The 21,618-nt window shown below is 42.8% G+C and overlaps 2 protein-coding genes across 7 annotated transcripts in view; both read right to left on the bottom strand.

The window, feature by feature from the left end:
* Positions 1-1,250: 1,250 nt before the first annotated feature.
* Positions 1,251-10,706, bottom strand: NAA20 (N-alpha-acetyltransferase 20, NatB catalytic subunit). The gene is made up of 6 exons (XM_084623098.1): positions 10,565-10,706; positions 9,899-9,923; positions 6,680-6,770; positions 4,982-5,117; positions 3,508-3,653; positions 1,251-1,800 (listed from the first exon to the last, which is right to left on the bottom strand). The coding sequence occupies exons 1-6, from the start codon at positions 10,615-10,617 to the stop codon at positions 1,715-1,717; spliced, it is 537 nt and encodes a 178-aa protein (XP_084479224.1). The 5' UTR covers positions 10,618-10,706; the 3' UTR covers positions 1,251-1,714.
* Positions 10,707-14,363: 3,657 nt separating this feature from the next.
* The window catches only part of RIN2 (Ras and Rab interactor 2), a 106,260-nt gene continuing 99,005 nt past the window's right edge, over positions 14,364-21,618 (bottom strand). For all 6 annotated transcript variants that reach the window (XM_084622543.1, XM_084622548.1, XM_084622544.1 and 3 more), the window contains 2 exons: positions 21,034-21,197; positions 14,364-16,278 (listed from right to left, as the gene is read on the bottom strand). In XM_084622543.1, coding sequence (XP_084478669.1) covers positions 15,958-16,278; positions 21,034-21,197 — 485 coding nt within the window. In that variant the 3' untranslated portion in view covers positions 14,364-15,957. The remainder of the gene's footprint in view (positions 16,279-21,033; positions 21,198-21,618) is intronic.

Below are 21,618 nucleotides of genomic sequence, written 5' to 3'. Positions count from 1 at the left end.
TAACAAAGACAAAGCTCTTGGACATCTTTGTAGATTTTAACTATATACTACATTATCTTCTAATATAAGACTTTAATATGCAACAGTAGGCTGCAGGACACCTGGAGCTCCGCATGTTAAAACACAGCTGATTCTGTTCTCTTCCAACAGTTTGATCTTCTCTACAGTTAACACTAGCAGTGAATGAACATCACTTCTTTTGAACTGTTACATACAATGTAACGCCCAAAGTGACCAATATGTTTTGTAACTCTTGTAGGGGCAACTTGGAGGGGAGTTGAGGAGTTACTGACCCTTCTGTGCCTCAAGAAGCCAATCTCCCCTTTGTTCCCTACTTCTGAGGAAAGAGGCTTATTTCAATGATCAGACTAAATTCCATGTATTACTCAAATCTTTCTGTGGAAAAAGTCTGGGAACACGACTTAGCTGCTCCTGCTCACTTCTTATTCCCGCCTCTCACTAAACAGAGCAAAGCACAGCTACATAGTATGGGAATCCTCATCTTAGAACAAATCACGCCTGCAGCACACCAGCCAAAAACACTTTGTGAGGTTCATATGATTAAGATTTTAGCCTAGGCCTGCATCTGCCTCCTGCTTCAGCAACAGAAACTGCCAAACACATATTGCCCTACTGCTCTGCTTTCCACTAGCTTCCTATGGCATGCAAGCCTTTGGACCTAGCTAAAATTACCTGAGGAATCCCAACTGATCATGACTATCCACAGCAAGCTGTGTTCTGATGGAACCACAGACCTGTTAACCACATGAGGGAGATGTTCTAGAGCTTTCAACTGAAACTCAGTCCCTGAAAACATTACAGCACCCACACAAAGCTTCTGTCAGTTGTTTAACTTTCCATCAATTACAAATCTGCAAGGAGGAACTGTTAAAAGTACTGCTCCGCCGCTGAGCACAGTATTAAAATAACAACTAGACTGTAGCCTGAAGTTTTCGTTTTTGAGTAAAGGACTTGCTACTCTAGCTTGGTAACAAATGGCGCCACCTTTTCTGATCTCAGGACTTCTACAGGCCAAGAGAATCTGTTTTCTGTAAAGAGCGAATACATTGCTGACTTACCTCCAATAATACTGTACAGTACACACACAGAACTGAATTGGCCTAATCAATAACTTATGCACAATATCCCACTTTCTGCCAAAGCTGATTTTTAAATGAGAAAACTAATTAAGGAAGGCTACAACAAAACATGTGAACATGACATAAAATAGTGTGAGAGAAAGCCATGGATCAACTTTACACAAACCAGTATCACACTGAATTTGTATTTTATTATGCACTTCATCTTTTTCATATCTACCCTTAGAGCTTCAACTGTTAGAACAAAAAAGAACATTTGCAGCTGTGATTCTCAGGCCCAGTAAGAGGAAGTAGTGATATTTTCCATCACTGAGTTTTAATATGTGGTATAAAACATGATGGTGGAATGTTTAAACTTGTCTGCTTTTTTATAAACAACAAGGGGAAATCAAAATATAAACAATTAACTGTACACTTCCTACTGTTTCTTTTGGGGCTTTATGAAAAGTAAAAACTGAGCCTAAACTCCTTTTTTTAAGACTGTGCCTTCTTCCTCCTCATCTATCCGAGATCTTTTCTGTTACCTTAAAAAAAAAAACATTTGATGTTCTTTGCGCTCTAAATTGTCCATAAACATTATTTTTGGTAAATTGCCTGAGAACCACAGCTTAGAGTTATTCAATGTCTTCAGGTCTCACAGGATGAGGTAATGGTATAATTGATTTCTTCTCTGAATCTCTGGAAAGCGCTTTCCTCATATCTGTTGACAAACACAAATGTTACTACTACAAGACAGACAACATTAAACAAGCCCATGTTAAGTGAATGTTCTTGTAGATTAGAATAAAAAAGCTCATCTTTTATGAGAAATTCCAATACTATAAGACTGCTACAAAAAAAATACAATTAGATGCAAAAATATTAGCTTTAATGCAATATTAAAGTAAAAATAGTAAACACTGGATGTAAGGTTGCTCCAAGAATGTGAGCCGCCACCTCCTTTGTATTTTACGGTATACTTTAATAAAATCATTACCTATATTTACATGTAACAAAGCAGGAACAAAAACAACATGTGCAAAGCAGCCAAGTAAAACTTCTGGGAGCAAACAAAGATAATATTCAAACTGAGTGCTTGCATCACTATACTTGAGCTATCATCAATGTGGGTTTTTGTTTTTTAATAGAAAAGAATATCCAGGGCTCCATTGCCGGAGGAACCGACAAGCATCAGCAGCAGAATACATCATTAACAGATGCGTTCACAGAACCGTTCCAAGGCACACATTTATCATTGCCTGACTTTAAACATTCACAATTTTAAGATCAGGGTGTCTGCGAAAAGCAAGGCTTCAAAGGGTTACCAGCATCTGCTATTGAAAGGCCAAACAAAATATGAATGGCTGGCTTAGCCCCCACCCCCCAAATAGAACTAGTAAAAAGCCCAGCCCTCTCCATTCCCAGCTGGAAAGGAGCTGGTTCCCAGGTTCAGGGCTTTCATATCAGCCCCTGGCTACTGGGTGTTTGAAAGTTGGGAGTGTCAGGTGCTCTCCTGTCCCAACTTCTTTTGGGTCCTCTTCCCCTGTGAATTGCTATTCCTCACATCTGTTGCTCATTACAGCTTTCCCAAGCAGCAGCAGAGTGAAATTAACACAAGTTCTGGTCAGCTTCAGCAGCTGTCCACATGTTTCTGAATAGTAACCCTAAAAAGGACAGGGATCATGTCAATATCATGCTTCAGCTGCTTGGAAAAGCTGTAAGTGGCATTAGCAGTGCTCAGACAGCATGTGTCTGTAGTCTCAGGAAGACAGCACCGCATTCATTTACATTTGGAAGGTTATCTTCACAACCACTTGACACAACAAGTTCACATTCTGCAGAAACTGAAGACTAAGGACTCATCCTGAACCAGGGAAAGCGTTCTGCTTGTCACTGATGATTAAGTGAATGGATTTTTCAATCCCCGCAGAAATACTCAACCAATTTTGCTGCTGTTTATAAAATAAATTCACTTTTGCGGTGAGGCAAAGCGTCGATAATTTCAGCCCAAGATGAATTTGCTAGATAAAGTTCTGTGCATATGAAAAGAGAGATTAGAACAGGAACTTTAACCATCGTTATAGAAGGCATTGCTTGTACTTGTTATAATGGCAAAATCGTTTTGGTAGTTTAAACAAGTTATCTATTGGAATAAAGGAGTAAGTATCAATTAATAATGAGGACCATTCAAAACAGAAGTATTGTTGATACAATAAATACCACAAAGTATAACTTGTTGAAAATCAAATTCTGTAACTGAAGTGTAATTTCAAGTCCAATTTGTTCTTTAAAGAGCTATCCAAAGGTATATATGTGTGTACTTGATAAGCAACTGTCTGAGTTTTCTTTACTTTTTTGAAAATAAAGCTAACGACCCTGGAGCTTTCCACGTATGTGGTGATTTGCTTTTACGGAACCAAGTACTTACCATAGGCATCTTCGTCAGGCTCCCCATTGCTAGCTGAGTAGTACTCTAGTACTGTCCTGTAGACACTGTAGCCCAGTTGCTTGTACATATTTACTGCAACCTGATTCGACACTCTTACAAAGAGATCCACAAAAAACCCACCCTTTCTTTGTGAAGGGAAAAAAAAAAAAACAATGAGGAAGAGCAAAAGAATACATTTCATAATATGATGAATCTACTGCCAATAATCAAAGAGAAGAGAAACAAATTCTTTCAAAGATTCTGCACAGAATACATCCTATTCAGTGATGATAAAAGGTGTGTTTTTTATTTATATTACAGGCAGATGTATTTTTCTGAGGTACAACTGAGGAGTCTAGCCACACGAACAATCTCAGGCTTTCACACAATGCACAACTCTGCAGAGTTGAGTTGTGTACAAGTGACCAAAGAAACACTGGGTGAGTTATTTGATATATTTTGCACTCCAGAAGGAGAGAGGGAGCAGATTTTTTTATCCATTCATTTAAAGACCTACATAAATAACTTTCCCTGCTAGCCTCATCTCTCAAACAAGAAAGGGGAGAGTCCTGTACACTAGAAATGAGCCTTAGTCATCCATGTAATTATTTTCTGTATTTCTACTGCCGACTGCAGCTCTGCAAAAAAATGTAGTTTTACCTTTCCCCTTGCATTATGTATATTTATCCTAGACAGTGGTTATCTGATCTATCGCTAAGCTGTGTCGTGATCATTTTGTAGAGATTTTAAGCGAAAGATCACACTATCTGCTCTTAAAAAAAGACTCCAGTGTTTTCAGATCACATCAGCGGGAAACAATCTCATTCCCAATACACACGCAAAACAAAACTGTGAGCAGTAAACTCAGCAGCCTCACAGATTTCATCTGTTTCTCTACTTCTCTCATACAGTCAGCTTTTTGAGGCAGGGACAGTTCCCACCCTGTCTGCACACTGCACACAGTGTTGTGGGCACCACAGGAAAAAGAGTTGACTCTTTGTGAAGGGAATCTTCTCTCTGCCCCAGACAAGAAATTTTTACAGGGACCTGGAGTTTCTTCCCTCTCATCCCCACAAATAGGCTTTCACAACAGCTAAGAGAAAAGGAGTACTTGTGGCACCTTAGAGACTAACCAATTTATTTGAGCATAAGCTTTCGTGAGCTACAGCTCACTTCATCAGATGCATGCATCCGATGAAGTGAGCTGTAGCTCACGAAAGCTTATGCTCAAATAAATTGGTTAGTCTCTAAGGTGCCACAAGTACTCCTTTTCTTTTTGCGAATACAGACTAACACGGCTGCCACTCAGAAACAACAGCTAAGGAATGTCTTAATATTTGCCAGCTATCATTTAAACCTCGCGCTTTGTAACCACTGGGAATTATAATCAGAACATCACATGTTCAGTGGGCAAGCAAGGTCAGTTTTCCGGGACACAAGAAAAAGTTACTTAGAATTTGTACATGGTGCTCACCTTTCTGAAATTTCCTCCAGTAACTCCATCAACTTAGCGGCCAAACCCAGCCGGCGGAACTCGGGCGCAACAGAGAGAGCAGTGACATGCCCATGCCACTCCTCCCTGGCCACGGAGCCTTCAGCTTTACCCATTACTGCAAATGGAAGGAGCACTTAACTAGCACGCTGGAATTAACGTACCCCATCCCCACAGCGACGTCCCCGCAAAGGAAAGCCCAGATTTATTTCAAACTGCTTTCTAAGCCAAAATGTTTTAGTGATCCTGTGAAGACTGCAGTAGTGGTGTTTCACAATGATGGAATGAAATGGTTTTACTACAGTTAACTGCACAAGCCTCATTTGGACGGTACAGGGGACAGGCAACGTAAAAAAAAAACAAAAAACAATCACATTTCCATTGGAAAATTGTGTACTTCTGACTGTTACTAGTAACCCTAATCACCAAGGCCCTGGTCCTTCACATTGTCTGTGGGTAGAGCTCCTCGCAAGATCAGGTCGTTAGAACACTAGAACTGAAAGAGATTAGAAAAATTGGGAAAACTGCTTTCCTGTAATTCTGCTCCTCTCCAGACACCATCCTGCAAGACTCTCATGCTTGACTTTCAGCTAAGCTTATTGCTTCTGTCTTTGAAGCATAAATTTCAAGGGATACATTTTATGGTAATACTTTGATAAGTGTTCAATCAGTCCTCTGGACTGTTATAGTCAAGGGACAGTAGTTGGAAGCCCAAAGACCCCCTGAAGCGGAGACTAGCCAGTCATGTCCCTGGCCAATATTGCTGCTGTTAGGGGACAAAAACCTTTAGAGCATGGGGAATTTTGCCAGTCTGACACCAGAAAGCCAAGACCCCAGGAGAGTGAATTCTGCACAGATGGGGTCATTAGAGAAAAATGTGTCTCTCTGGTTTTTTCAATGTCTTTACTTAATGTGATTGACAGCACTTTATGCCTGACCAGCTTTGCTTTACGAAGGGTCATTTCTGCTTCCTGTCTCATGCACTACCATAATGACACCACTCACTCTCACTGCTATGTAAGGAACTGAATAAAGTGAAGCAGAAGCAGGTGGGCATGTATACAGGAAAAGGGAGGGGCGGAAGAGGCAGGCTTGAGCATGTTAGGTAGTGTTGCTCTCAGACCTTCCCACAAGCCTCTTATAAATGCAGTAGGGGAGCAGAAAAACAGTTTTAAGGAACTAACCAAAAAAACCCCAACCCTTTCTATTAGGAGGGCACTCTGAGAAATCTGAATGTGCTGAAATTAGTTAATTTAAAAAAATAAATCCAGTTGACTGTGTCCTGTTAAAGGCAAGAGTGTGAACAAAAGGATAACATTTCCCCTCACATGCAAGCAGAAGGATGGTAGGCCAAGGTCCAGTGCAATGACAAAGGCCCTGATATTGCAAAGACTTACACAAATGAAACATTAAGCATGTGTCTTGCTAGAGCTCAGCATTAGTCCTGCAGTCACTGCCACACAAGGACCAACACCACAAAACATAACTGCATAATTTATGAAATGCCCTTCAACATCTCTGAGGTGGTGTTAGCAGTAAATGCTCCAGTTTGGTGTGAATATTAAAAAACAGGAAGTGAACTGAAATCTGATTTATAGCCCCTAAGTATTAAAATGCAATAGAATCTTAAATGGTTAAAAATTATAAGCTGTCACACTAAGTGTACAATACTCCACTTACTGTAACCCATTAGCTCTCCACCTGGTGCTTCTGCAACAATAAAATACTCTGGCCAGTGAGCCAGATACTGTAGGTAAAAAGGTATCCCATACTACAGAGTTCTTGTTAAGAAGTATACAGCTAATTGACAATACTACTTTCTTCAGTACACAATGCTGGACTGAATATGGCTTGCCACAGAACAGCACTGAAATGGCATGCACTGAACAGCACGTGCTGTCTGTTGAGAGTCTTAGCTCCATCGGTTGCATTTATACCTTCCTTTTATCAGTATATTGGATGGCCAGCTTTCTACTCAGACAAAGTAGATTCCTATGTCTGGGTCTCCCGCCCAGATTTTAAGAGAAGATTTTAAGAGAAGAGTAGGGATAAGCCAGGAAATAGTCTACGTGAGAGCAACATAAAACAAAATGGTTTTAAATATGTTAGGAGAAATTAAAGGTTAGGCTGGCTTGCAGGAGGGAAATGTAAGGCTCTGAGGAATGCCTACATATTATTTGCAAAAAGAAAAGGAGTACTTGTGGCACCTTAGAGACTAACCAATTTATTTGAGCATGAGCTTTCGTGAGCTACAGCTCACTTCATCGGATGCATACCGTGGAAACTGCAGCAGACTTTATATATATACACAGAGAATATGAAACAATACCTCTTCCCACCCCACTGTCCTGCTGGTAATAGCTTATCTAAAGTGATCATCAGGTGGGCCATTTCCAGCACAAATCCAGGTTTTCTCACCCTCCACCCCCCCACACAAATTCACTCTCCTGCTGGTGATAGCCCATCCAAAGTGACAACTCTTTACACAATGTGCATGATAAACAAGTTGGGCTATTTCCTGCACAAATCCAGGTTTTCTCACATCCCCCCCACCCCCATACACACACAAACTCACTCTCCTGCTGGTAATAGCTCATCCAAACTGACCACTCTCCAAGTTTAAATCCAAGTTAAACCAGAACATCTGGGGGGCGGGGGGGGGTAGGAAAAAACAAGAGGAAACAGGCTACCTTGCATAATGACTTAGCCACTCCCAGTCCCTATTTAAGCCTAAAGTAATAGTATCCAATTTGCAAATGAATTCCAATTCAGCAGTTTCTCGCTGGAGTCTGGATTTGAAGTTTTTTTGTTGTAATATCGCAACTTTCATGTCTGTAATCGCGTGACCAGAGAGATTGAAGTGTTCTCCGACTGGTTTTTGAATGTTATAATTCTTGATGTCTGATTTGTGTCCATTTATTCTTTTATGTAGAGACTGTCCAGTTTGACCAATGTACATGGCAGAGGGGCATTCCTGGCACATGATGGCATATATCACATTGGTGGATGTGCAGGTGAACGAGCCTCTGATAGTGTGGCTGATGTTATTAGGCCCTGTGATGGTGTCCCCTGAATAGATATGTGGACACAGTTGGCAACGGGCTTTGTTGCAAGGATAAGTTCCTGGGTTAGTGGTTCTGTTGTGTGGTATGTGGTTGTTGGTGAGTATTTGCTTCAGGTTGCGGGGCTGTCTGTAGGCAAGGACTGGCCTGTCTCCCAAGATTTGTGAGAGTGCTGGGTCATCCTTTAGGATAGGTTGTAGATCCTTAATAATGTGTTGGAGGGGTTTTAGTTGGGGGCTGAAGGTGACGGCTAGTGGCGTTCTGTTATTTTCTTTGTTAGGCCTGTCCTGTAGTAGGTAACTTCTGGGAACTCTTCTGGCTCTATCAATCTGTTTCTTTACTTCTGCAGGTGGGTATTGTAGTTGTAAGAAAGCTTGACAGAGATCTTGTAGGTGTTTGTCTCTGTCTGAGGGGTTGGAGCAAATGCGGTTGTATCGCAGAGCTTGGCTGTAGACGATGGATCGTGTGGTGTGGTCAGGGTGAAAGCTGGAGGCATGCAGGTAGGAATAGCGGTCAGTAGGTTTCCGGTATAGGGTGGTGTTTATGTGACCATTGTTTATTAGCACTGTAGTGTCCAGGAAGTGGATCTCTTGTGTGGACTGGACCAGGCTGAGGTTGGTGGTGGGATGGAAATTGTTGAAATCATGGTGGAATTCCTCAAGGGCTTCTTTTCCATGGGTCCAGATGATGAAGATGTCATCAATATAGCGCAAGTAGAGTAGGGGCTTTAGGGGACGAGAGCTGAGGAAGTGTTGTTCTAAGTCAGCCATAAAAATGTTGGCATACTGTGGGGCCATGCGGGTACCCATAGCAGTGCTGCTGATCTGAAGGTATACATTGTCCCCAAATGTAAAATAGTTATGGGTAAGGACAAAGTCACAAACTTCAGCCACCAGGTTAGCCGTGACATTATCGGGGATAGTGTTCTTGACGGCTTGTAGTCCATCTTTGTGTGGAATGTTGGTGTAGAGGGCTTCTACATCCATAGTGGCCAGGATGGTGTTATCAGGAAGATCACCGATGGATTGTAGTTTCCTCAGGAAGTCAGTGGTGTCTCGAAGGTAGCTGGGAGTGCTGGTAGCGTAGGGCCTGACATCTTCATCATCTGGACCCATGGAAAAGAAGCCCTTGAGGAATTCCACCATGATTTCAACAATTTCCATCCCACCACCAACCTCAGCCTGGTCCAGTCCACACAAGAGATCCACTTCCTGGATGAGCTATTACCAGCAGGAGAGTGAGTTTGTGTGTGTATGGGGGTGGGGGGGATGTGAGAAAACCTGGATTTGTGCAGGAAATAGCCCAACTTGTTTATCATGCACATTGTGTAAAGAGTTGTCACTTTGGATGGGCTATCACCAGCAGGAGAGTGAATTTGTGTGGGGGGGTGGAGGGTGAGAAAACCTGGATTTGTGCTGGAAATGGCCCACCTGATGATCACTTTAGATAAGCTATTACCAGCAGGACAGTGGGGTGGGAAGAGGTATTGTTTCATATTCTCTGTGTATATATAAAGTCTGCTGCAGTTTCCACGGTATGCATCCGATGAAGTGAGCTGTAGCTCACGAAAGCTCATGCTCAAATAAATTGGTTAGTCTCTAAGGTGCCACAAGTACTCCTTTTCTTTTTGCAAATACAGACTAACAAGGCTGTTACTCTGAAACTTACATATTATTGTAAATTAATTTACCTAATTTGGATAAATTTAGTAAAGACCATAGTACAGTTTTGGGTACATTAGATGTGTGTAGTAATAAGAACTACAATAATGGGAAGAAACAAAGCTGCTGATACCAACATTGTATGTACAGTAAAATGAAAACCTTAATAAGGATACAGTCTCTGTAAGTGGATCCAAATTACTGTAAAAAAATAAAAACAGATTAAACTTTAAAAAGGTTTACAAAATATATTTCTCGTGGAATATTTATCTGGTTAGGTTTTACTTCCAAACAACACACTTCCAAGAGAAAAGGAGGACTTGTGGCACCTTAGAGACGAACCCATTTGTTTGAGCCTGAGCTTTCCTGAGCTACAGCCCACTTCATCCGATGCAGTGAGCTGTAGCTCACGAAAGCTGATGCTCAAATAAATGGGTTCGTCTCTAAGGTGCCACAAGTCCTCCTGCTCTTTTTTCTTCTGTGGACTGTCCCTTCTCGTACAGGCCAGCGTCCGCCAGGCTCACTCCGGGAGCCAGCTCATAAAGGGACATGTCAGCGGCTCACTCTCTGTTCTGCAGACAGATTTCCCACGGCGGCTGGGAAACCCACCTCGGGCGGCGGCGGGGGCTCTGCCGGGACCGAGCGGCTCGGCACGGAGCCGGGGGGAGGCGGCAGGCCCAGAACCGCGAGTGCGCTGCCGCGGGTGAGGGGGGGCCGGGCCCGGCGGAGTCCCACCGGGCAGGGGCAGCTCCCATCCCCCCCTCTACCAACACCGAACCCGCTCCCGCGCCGGACCAAGCCCCCCTCCCCCCGAGCGCGCGGCCGGGGCGGGAGCCGCTCACATGTTGTTGAAACGGAAGAGGTCGTCGCAGGTGAAGGCCCGGAGCGAGGTCATGGTACCGCCCCGCCCGGCCAGGCGCCGACCCGGAACTGCTGCCTCTGACCCCGCCCGGGCGGGCGGGCTCACTTCCGTCCTCCTGGGGTTGCTTAGCAACACCCTGGGCCTGCGAGCCGCTGAGAAGCCGGCGCCCCATTGGCCGAGATAGACCCCGCCCCCCTCTGAAATTTCAGCGCCTGGGGCCGCGCGCGCGGGGTAGGGGGCCGCGCCCTCCCCCCCTCCCCTCCGAGGCGCCGGCCAGCGCCCTGGACAGGGCGGGGTCACAGCCCCCCCGCGCGGGCAGCGAACCCCGGCAGCGCGAGGAAGGTTAAAACGGTCACGCTGAGAGCGGAGAAACGAGGGAGGGATAGCTCAGGGGCTTGGGCGTGGGCCTGCTAAACCCAGGCTCGTGAGCTCAAGCCTTGAGGGGGCCATTTAGGGAGCTGGGGCAAAAATTGGGGATTGGCCCTGCTGTGAGCCGGGGCTTGGCCTCCTGAGGTCCCTTCCAAGCCCGATAGCCCATGAGCCTCAGGGCACAGATAAAACATTAAATGAAACCACCTCGCCGCCGTGTGGTACCAGCGTCAAGCCCTTGTGTCTGAAGTCAGAGGTGGTGGCGGAGGAGCGAGCTCCAGCACTGGGCCTGAACGGATGCCGGGTGGGGGCTGAGCTTTTTTGGGTAGCACGAGGCTCCACCAAGGAATTACAGACCCCAGCGGGCTGGAAGGGACCTTGGGAAGGGAGCGCTCTCTCGCCCTCCTGCGCCAAGGCAGGACCAAGCACACCAAGACCGTCCCTGGCAGGCGTTTGTCCCACTTGCTCTTAACTCTTCCCCCCCAAGGCAGCAATTCCATAAACGCCCTTGGAAGCCTGTTCCAAAGCTTATAGGTAAAAAGGGTTTCCGGATGTCTAAATTTCCATTCCCTTGCTGCAGATTAAGCCCATTACTTTTTGTCCTACTTCCAGTGGAGTTAGAGAACAACGGATCACGGCCCTCAAGGTATTTGAAGACTGGTATTAGGTCCCCCTGCTCCCTCCCTCTTTTCTTCTCCGCACTAAACATGCCCAGTAGCTATTTTTAAAAACCCTTTCCTGATCGATCAGGTTTTCTAAACCTTTTATCACTTTTGTTGTTCTCCTCTGGACACTCTCCAATTTATCCACATCCTTCCTGAAATGTGGTGCCCAGAACTGCACACCGTACTCCAGCTGGGGCCTCACCTGTGCCGAGTAGAGCAGGACAGTTATCTCACATACTACAGACCCGTTAATACACCCCAGAATATTAGCCTGTTCTGCAACCGCATCACATTGTTGACTCATATTCAATTTGAAGCGGTCTTCTAAGGTGTTTAGCTTTATTCACACCTAGGCCCTGGTCGCTTCTCCAACTCAGAAAGGAAAATTGATAGGGACTGCGCTTTCAAAAAATAAGTTATATAACTTCCAAATAATACGTAGTTTAAAACCTTTCCCTGGTTTCATAATATTTCATGGCATGCTCTTTTGTTCCTCCCACAAGACGTGAGCAATTTATTTTTTCTGTAATGTACCCTTTTTCAAACCTTTACTAGCATCTGTTTCCTGGCTTTATGAGAAGTGAGAAATGTTTGCCCAGTGAAGAAAATTAGTTAAAAAACATTGTGTTCTAATTGCGTAAGTGTACAGAAGAGTCATCTTGAGGTGGTTAATGCACGTGTCTCCCCCCTCCCACCCCGGCTCCTTTTTTGCCTTCCTGCATTTCACATTTGGAGTTCTGAAGTTATTCAACAATTTTTCTCTTTTCCTCCCTCCCATATCATAGCCGTGGAGCCAGTGTCACTCCTGACTGAGCAAGAAATGGTTGAGCAATGAAGTTAGCAGCTCGTTTCACTTGCCTTTTTTTTAAAAATAAGTCACAGCCTCAGACAGGAGGATGGACTAGATCAGGGGTTCTTAACCTTTTTCTTTCAGAGCCCCCCCCCATGATATAAAAACTCCATGGCCCACCTGTGCCACAACAACTGCTTTTCTGCATGTAAAAGCCAGAGCCAGCATTAGGGGGCAGCAAACAGGGAAATTGTCTGGGGCCCCATGCCACAGGACCCCGCCGCGAAGCTAAGTTGCTCAGGCTTTGGCTTCAGCCCCATGTGGCAGAGCTCAGAGCCCTGAGCTTCAGCCCTATGCGGTGGGGCTTTGGCTTTCTGCCCTGGGCCACAGCAGGTCTAACACTGGCCCTGCTTGGAGGACCCCCTGAAACCTGCTCATAGCCCCCCAGAGGGCCCCAGACCCCTGGTTGAGAACCAATGGACTAGATCAGTGGTCTCCAAACTATTTTGATCACGCACCCCTATAAGTAAAAAATTTTTGAGCATGCACCCCCAATATATGTATAAATTATATACATGTACTATTGTACTAATGTATTATGTAAATTATAAAACATACACAAAAAAATTAAAAAACGATGAGATAAAGATGAAAAACAATATTAAAATTATTTTATTTTATTTATTAACAGTACAAAAAACCTTTTTGCTCTCACTACAAAAAATATTAATATTTTTAGTGAGAGCAATGTGATTGAACATGCTTTATTATTTTTGAAAATCTTGGTTTAACACTTTGTGATACAGCGGGTGCTCAGGGTGGGGTGCGGGGTCTGGGAGGGAGTTAGGGTGTGGGAGGGCACTCAGGGTGGGGGTGCGGGAGGAGGCTCAGGGCTGGGGCAGGCAGGAGGTGCAGAGCACTTACCTGGGGCAGCTCCTGTTTGGTGCAGGGGGTGTGCAGGTGGCTCTACACAGCGCAGCCCCTCCCCCATGGCCACGATTCTGGGAGCCGCAATTCTGGGAGGTGCCCCCTCCTCCCTCCAATGGCAGGCAGGGCCACCCGGAACGCAGGGGCTTTAGGGGCTTCAGGGCCCTGGGCTAAGGGGGCCCCGAGGCCCTGGCCTGCAGCTGTAAAGCCCCTTTCAAAATGTGGCCCTGAGAGCACGGGCTGGAGGACTCAGGAGGAGCAGGGGCAGCCATGCAGCCAGCGGCTGGAGAGAAGCAGCGCTTTCCCCTTCAAAGTGCCGCTTCTCTCCGGCCAGCTTTGAAGGGGAAAGTGCCACTTTTTTCCAGCCGCTGGCTGCCCCTGCTCCTCCACAGGCCGGAGGACTCAGGGCAGCCCCCCCTCCCTTTTTTTTTTCCCCCCTCCAGTGGTGCTCCTCCTGCTGCACCCCCCAATTGTTCGTCTCGCACACCCCACTTTGGAGACCACTGGACTAGATGACCGCTCGAGGTCCCTTCCAGCCCTGCATTTCTAGGATTTTATCATGGAGAATGACTGACTGGTTCTAGTCCATGGCACCAAGAATTTCAGGTGTTACCTTCAATGTGCATGGTCCTCAAAAGTCAGTGCAGGGCTAAGGCCTAACAAAATGTGCACTGACATTTTATAAATAAGCACTGCTTCCAGTTTATGGAGGAAGACATTGGATGGGGGAATCTAACTTTAGGCTCCTTCATATTGCTGCTGCCTTCCTGTACCATCCAACTCAATCATTTTCTTTGTATTAATTATTCCTAATTTCAATAAAAATGAAAAGCTGCTTTCCTTTAATGAAATCATTCAGCTTCTCCTCACAACTATATTTTATACAGACTAGCAAATACTTCCTGAGCCTTCTCTTACAGCTGGGCTACACACGGATAAACACTATGAGATCTGTATCATAAAATTCTATTGATGAACAAAAATTCAACACGTGGACTGTCTTCAAAATAATCACACAACGCCTGTGGTTATAATATAGTATTACAATGTATTATGTGCAAAACTCATTTATCATTTACAAAATGAAATAAAAACACAAACATGTGCCAACAATTTCAGATATGTGGCAAACCAACATGAAAAAAGGTACAGATCTTATATATACACATCCATACAAGTCCAAGGTCTATGTTCTTGTGACCACCTGTCTTCAATTACACTACTACAAGAATTTAGGGAGAAATCCTGGCTCTGTTAAAGTCAATGGTAAAACGGTCATTGACTTCAATGGGGGCCAGAATTTCAACCACAATATTCAGTATTTTGAACAGGTTTTATAGAACATACACATTCATTTCATTGTACCTTTCTATGTTTAAGGTTTTGACTTTCAGATGTCTTTACAGTTTCTCTCTTGTCTAAAGACAATCTCAGATTCATCAAAAGCTACAACAATCTTTGTTTCAGTCAAAAACATGTTTGAGGTTGCTAGTATCAATCTATATAAAATGGTTAGTGTTCTCATCCATTTTATTGGTGCTTTTAATCCTTTGCTAACACAACTAATATGTGGGAGAGTTACCCATCAGCATATCTACAGTACTTTAAACATACAATTGTTCCTTATCAATCTCCTTCACCCATTTTTTGCAAGGAGCCTGAACCAGCAGACTAAACACATTTGATTCCTAAATTAGTTTCTCTACATTCTCTACCTCTTCTCTACATCCATTTATTTCATATCCCCATTCCACACTCTTGTATCTGCTTTTCTAAAACTGCTGTATATAAACAATAGTCTGGATAACAGTACATCAGGTTCATATAAAGGCATCTATGTGGCCAGTGTCAACAATACAAATGGCTTACAGAAACACAACAATCTCAAAACAAAAGTTGCATAAAACCCTCCAGTAACAAGGAAGAGAAAAACCACAGACATTTAATGCGATACTCTAAAACCAGCAAGAGATTTACTTTTGTATATTAAATGTTAAAGTCACATGCATAATTATAGAATACTTTATAGTTAAAAAAATATTTTAAAAACCCACCCTTACAGTTTACCTGCAACTGCTATAAAATTTCTATGAAATACATAAAAACATGGAGTCTTTCTGTAAAAAAAAAAAAAAAAAAAATTAGTTTTAGATAGAAAAGGATGCAACCATCCACATAATTGGGAATTAATTGATGCCCTGCATCGGACAGTCTTGTCACACTTATGCTGGTGAAACTGAGAGTGTACCAGCCAGTTCACCCAAAAGTTTGTCTAGAATACATGTTTAAATCAAAACAACAACATTTGGCTGAAGGATAAGTATGAGAAACTTAATCTCAACATGCTTACAGGGATAGACCTGCAGAGGGCCACAGTGTAACAACTTCTGTGTACCAAGAAACTCAGCTGCATGGGTTGTTCACTCAGACACAGTGGTAGCACACACTGCACAATTGGCCATAAGTACTGTACGTATACTTTCTATAGGCAGTGCTAAAAGCTGCTGCTTGTGTTCTTACTAGGCATTTAATCTATAGACTTTTGCCTCCTAAAGAAGAAGGCAGCCACGCAAGAGATGTTTTCAACTACGTAACAAGGAACCCAAACAACAAGCATCTGTTCTATAAAGTGGAGTTGTCATCATTGTTCTGGAAAATGGCACCATAAGGATCACTGTTAATGCGCTTGTAGACAAAATGAAAAACCTGGGGTTGGGGACGGCTGTGCAGCTCTGCCTTAATCTTCTGAGGGTAAGTATCTTCTGTTAGCTGCTGCCAGGTATCATCGATAAAAAGAAACAGGCTATAATCTTCTGGGTTGTCCACTTTAAATTTTTCAGCACAGAGCTGACACACATCTTCTGTGGTGATATAAGGTCTTACTAATAAGGTCTTTCCTGTACAGCCACTGTTAACCTCCTGAAATGCAACTCGAAGGTAGTTCTGTAAAGTGAGAAAACAGATAGAAACCAAAAGTCAAATTAAACACCTAAAAAGAAATGTGAAACTGTTCTGCTCAGCCCAGCAGCAGACTGAAAGGTCAACAAGTAAGCAGCAAGCCTCACCACACATTAATTGTGAGAAATATCACACTACATTTCCAAGCTTCCCTGTAAGTGGGGACCATCTTGCTACAAAACTGGTATCCCTTGTGATGAACAATGTGATCTGTAATGTTGGGAAGCAACACACATACACCCGGGGCAGTATGTCCAAAAAATGCTTCTGCTGTGCTAGACTGCAGGATAGAGACTTTCGGAAAGCACCAGAACTGGCTTAACAAATCAGATGAAAACTGAACTCTCCGCCTATTTTAAAAGAAGGAACATTTTTACTTTTCTTTAAGAGGCACAGAAAGACAGTACATGAAGACAATCCACCGTGCAATATTTGAATGCATCGATATAATTTTAAGGCAGGAATTGGATCTTTTTTCTCTTTGCAAAGTGACACCCTCTCCCCCAGGCACTACATATAAATGCTAAATACTACAACATAAGAAGAAATAATATTACCTTTCTGCTTTCCAATAAGCATTAGAAAAGTAAAATATGGAAACTGAGAAATAACATCCAAATTTTTAACGCAAGAAAAAATAAGTCTGCTGCAGAGAGTTTCTACAGGAAAAAATGTATCTGGGAGGGGAATTGGAGGAAAGGAAAAAGTCAGAAAGGAGGGGGTAGTATCGAGGAAGAAGAGGTTAGCATTGAGTGAGAACTGCAGATGGGACTTGTGTTTGTGTGCGACTAAATGGAATGAGTCATTAAAGGGGCCAACTCACATGCGAGTTGTGCATAGCTGTTGAAAGCTAAGACAACAATAACACCTGTATAATTTTTAAAAATTCCAATGGAAATACTTAATAATTAAATATTCCCCTGTGGGGTTTGTAGCCCAAACCTTTCAGGCTAGTGACAGTGAATGAGATGACTAGAGTGAACATGACTGTAAATAAAAGCAAAACTATTCTATTTTCATTATCCTATCTGAGTGAATGCAAAAAGTAAATAGCATAAATAGGGAAAAGTAAATTAGCTTTAATTTCTCCTCCATTTTTTTAATGATTTAATGTGTTACTAACATGAGTACAGAGAAGTTTTAAACATGCACGATTTGAACCCTGACAGGGTTGCTTTAAGGAGAAGTTAAAACTTGGAAAAGTTCCCCCATAACTCACAACTATCAAGATCACATATATGAGGAGGGTGATTATTTATCCAACATCAACTTAAGGGCTAGTTTGCTTTTCAACTCAGATGAGGGGTGTGTATACCCCAGAATGTGATCAAGCTAACTGGAACCATATTATGTGCAATCAGCCACCATGAATTAATAAAATAGACCACATGGTTAAGGGTTAATTTGAAGCAGGCTTTTAGATACAAGGTCAAAAACTAGCTGGCAGTTTCTGCTAATCAGAATGTTAGGAGGGGACAGACAAGTCAACAGAGACTGAAAACCTTGGTGATTTGAAGACCTTGAGTCTGGGCTACTCTGATATTAGAAGTTTATTGAGAGTTAGGAAAAGTGATGATTTAGTAGGTGTCACTATGACCTGTGTGTTTTGTAGAAGTTAGTTGTAAAAAAATTAGCTAATAGAGTACTCTGGAGCAGTCCTCTGAAGACATCTTGAACAATGTTTTTCCTGACAACTTTTCTCCCCGGCGGGTGAGCAACGGATCACTGCGATCCTGCTGTTAATTACTCAATACCATTCCAGATGTTAGGTAAATATTTGGGATGTTCTAAACCTATTGCTTATGTGTGTGTGTGCTTAAATCTAATAAACTGCAATGTTAGACAAGGGCACGCTTACTTGCATTTAATTCTTGATCAGACAGAATTGCTGTGTTCCTATTGATTTATTCCTGACACAACCTAGAGCGAAATAGTTAAGTTACCACTGTTGGGAGTTCTGAAAACCCTGGGTAACAGAATCTTTCCAGTGTCCAAAGAGGAACTTTTTGATTAGCGTCAAGGCTGTTGCTGTGCAATGTAAAAATGATGGTGATGAAACTGGCATGTCTTCCTCCAGAAATAGCTGGACCAAGAAAGTATGCAGCAATTCAAATCATCTGGGTCTGGCTTTGCACATCTGTCCATATGGGGATATTTTATTTCAGGAACACAGGATGTGTGAGAAAGGATCTGAAGAATTCTGGCATCTCTAGCAGCTAGCTGAGTGCATGAATTTTGCCAAGCATAGTCTGTCTGGGGTATAATCTTGATGATTCAAGATTCTGTTTTGGAAGAAGCACCCAGAAAGGGAAGCTGTGGTCTCTCTTACACAGTGCCAAATCTGTTCTCCAGGCATCCTCACTCAGCAGGATTCTCAGTCATGTGACACACCTTGACTCTGAAATCTGGGTGCACAGGAAGAAGGGGTGGCACAGAGTATAGAATTTAGCCCACAGCAGAAGCATTCTGAGATGAAGTCCTCCATGGAAGATGTATTAAGATTAGGACATTTCTTTAGCAAAGCTGCTACAAAAAGTTTGCAATACTCTGGTAGATGGGGAGGGTAGACTCAGGTAGATTGAGATGTCATATAAGCACAGGAAAATTGAGATGTATTTATAAAATGGTTCTCAGCGAGACGCGACTATCTCCGTGCAGTGGTCATGGTTAACTGCCTAAGTTAATTAATCCTCCTCCTAAAAAGACACATCATGCAAGTCTGCTCTTTTCCCCAACTCCCTCATGTTCAACCTCAATCTTTAATTCTTTGCAAGAAAACCACCAGGCAGGCAGAGAGAACATCATGGTTGCCTTGAATGAAATAAGTTTTCACTATCGACTGATGACCTCCTCAGACCTTAATTGTGCAATTCCCACTAGAGAGTCATCATGAACTAGTACGGAAACTTTGGAGACTATGATGTGAATTGTAAATAACTGAAACCAAAGAGTTTTCTATGGATCCACCCTCCACCCACATATTTTAGTCCAGCGGTTGACTTATCTGAGTTGTCTAACTCTGGACTTGAAAAACAATCCTCCCTTAATACAGATGTTGTCCCCAGCTCACCCTTTCTTAGCTGTGTTCGAAGGAAGTAAAACACTTCCTTGTCACTGACAGCTGATAGGATTCTGAATACACCCAGAACACAGGTCTATACAGACACTTTTCAGAGCAGAACCACACTAAGGTCTTTTATAATGTTTAAACTTTGCACAAGGATTATGGTGTGTTTACAGCCTCTTATACTAGGTTGTCAATACTGCCAATGTCATTACTGCAGTCAGTCTGTTAGCAAGATAGCCTAGAAATTCCAACTGTAATTACAATTTTTATCAATATTTTCAAAACCACTGTACTCAGCAGGAGCTAAGGGTGTGCAGTACTTTTGAGTCAAATTTATTTAACAGACTAACTTTAGGCACTCATTTTTTAATTCTTGGCCTTTATTTTCAAATGCAAGAAACATTCAGAGAGAGATGGAACTTTCAGACTTTGAGCAAAATTATTGAAGTTGGGCTTTTATATAAAAGGAGAAAAGCAAAATAATGATTGTGTGTTAGTTTTAAACGGATAGACAGACTCAGCCTGGAGAGGAAGGTACAAAGAAATACCAGTGTAGTTTCTGAGTTTATAGGAATTTGAATAAGTGGCTCACAAATTATAATATAATAAAATTTCCATAAAACACAATTTTAGGCAGGAAATACCTAGTGAAGAGAGGGGATGGAACTGAGAAAGAAACAGCTTTTCTTATTAAAGCTGATCTGAAAGGACAAGTTGTTACTGTAAAACATTCACAAGAAGTTGCAGGGTGAGTCCGTCCCAGGCAATAAGTGTGTCTGAGCAACTAAACAAATGATTTTAAAAGTCACTTTGTGACAGAGAGAAATTAGATTTTTACTTAATCTAGCCAACTATTCTGAAGTAACTTGCAAGAATAGTCTGTCTAGACAGTATTTGGGTATACCACAATTTCTGTGAACAACTCTCAGCTCTGCTCTAAAGGGGTGACACAATCCTAATGCTAATATCAGTTATCTTTAGAGGAATCTATTGCCCTACACTTAAAGGGTAGCAAGGAAAGGCAGAAAGACTACTAAAGGTCTGCAATTCAGCTCACTATTATAGGCTTCTCAGAAATACAGTGCGCCAGATCCCCAGCTGGCATAAATTGGATTGGCTCCATTATCTTACAGTGAAGCAAACAGAGAAGTGAAACCAAATGAAGATGACGCAGGTTAGCACACTTGTGAGCCTTTATATTGTACAAAGGGGAGGGAAAAATTAAGTTCCTTCACTTAATATGTTTTCTCCAGGCCATTCAGTAATTCAACTTTACAATATGATCCAAGGACTCTCAAAGAAACTAAGTGAGACATTTTGGGTCAGATTCTGGAGTGAAAACTAACATCTCCTCTCTAGCTGGGAATTCTCCCAGCATGGGGTTGTCTCCAGTAGGCATACAGCTTGTGTAACAGGCTCCCGTACTACTCCTTTATACTGGGGAATATGGTGGGGAATGACAGAGGAGGTGGCCTGAAGGGCTACTGCCCGCTGCTGTAGGTTAGAGCAACCTCTAGGCTGCTCTAAGCTGTGCCACGGCCAAGGCAGAGCTGGACAAGAATCAGGGAGCCATAACCATTTTCCTCATGGCCAAATTAACTGTTGCACCGAAGAGATCATAGCTGCAACAGAGAATCTGGCCCTTTATTTCTCTCACAAGCCATATGCAGTACCTGAAAATCATCAACTGAAGGAATTGTTCGGTTAGTTGTCCTCCTCTTATGCCACTGCCGAAGAGTATCTCTGGCTTCTGAACTCAGCAATCGGGCTGCTTGTTCTTCCTGGAAATTCTTGATCAAAGAAAGTGCTCCATACGCGCTTGTCAAGTAATAGCCTCCTGTGAAGTAGTGCAAGAGAAGAGATTTTCAGAATATTCAGGAATATGAAATCAGTCAGCCCTGCTGATATAGCAGGGGAAAAACTATAATCAGAATACCATAAAATTCTTTATACTATTTCCAAAGTAGTCATATTCTGGTTAAAGAAAAAAAAACAAACTGCAGTGGGCCTGTTATCCTATATGAACATTCTTAACAATGTAACCAGACAACACTTTTATTAACACTATTGGAAAACACAAATTCATCTGTTGAAATCAGTCTATCCACCCATCCATCCATGTAGTCTGCAGTAATGGATTTGGTTAATGTGTTGGCTGATTAGAATTGCTCTGTACCAGGGGTGGCCAAACCATGGCTTGTGAGCTACATGCCCCTCTTTTACAGTTAAACTCCAGTTCGTGGAGCTCCCTACACCCC

The sequence above is a fragment of the Lepidochelys olivacea genome (genome assembly GCF_965140295.1).
Source record: "Lepidochelys olivacea isolate rLepOli2 genome assembly, chromosome: 3".
NCBI classification, from domain to species: Eukaryota; Metazoa; Chordata; order Testudines; family Cheloniidae; genus Lepidochelys; species Lepidochelys olivacea.
The sequence above is the reverse complement of the archived record's forward strand: the minus strand, read 5'-3'. Positions and strand labels throughout refer to the sequence as shown.

Excerpts from the sequence above, each read along its gene's own strand:
- NAA20 (XM_084623098.1), bottom strand. The coding sequence starts at position 10,617 with ATGACCTCGCTCCGGGCCTTCACCTGCGACGACCTCTTCCGTTTCAAC. Across the intron at positions 9,924-10,564 it reads CTCTTCCGTTTCAACAACAT|TAATTTGGATCCACTTACAG; the intron begins GTGAGCGGCTCC and ends ATTTTTTTACAG. Across the intron at positions 6,771-9,898 it reads TGGATCCACTTACAGAGACT|TATGGGATACCTTTTTACCT; the intron begins GTATCCTTATTA and ends AGAACTCTGTAG.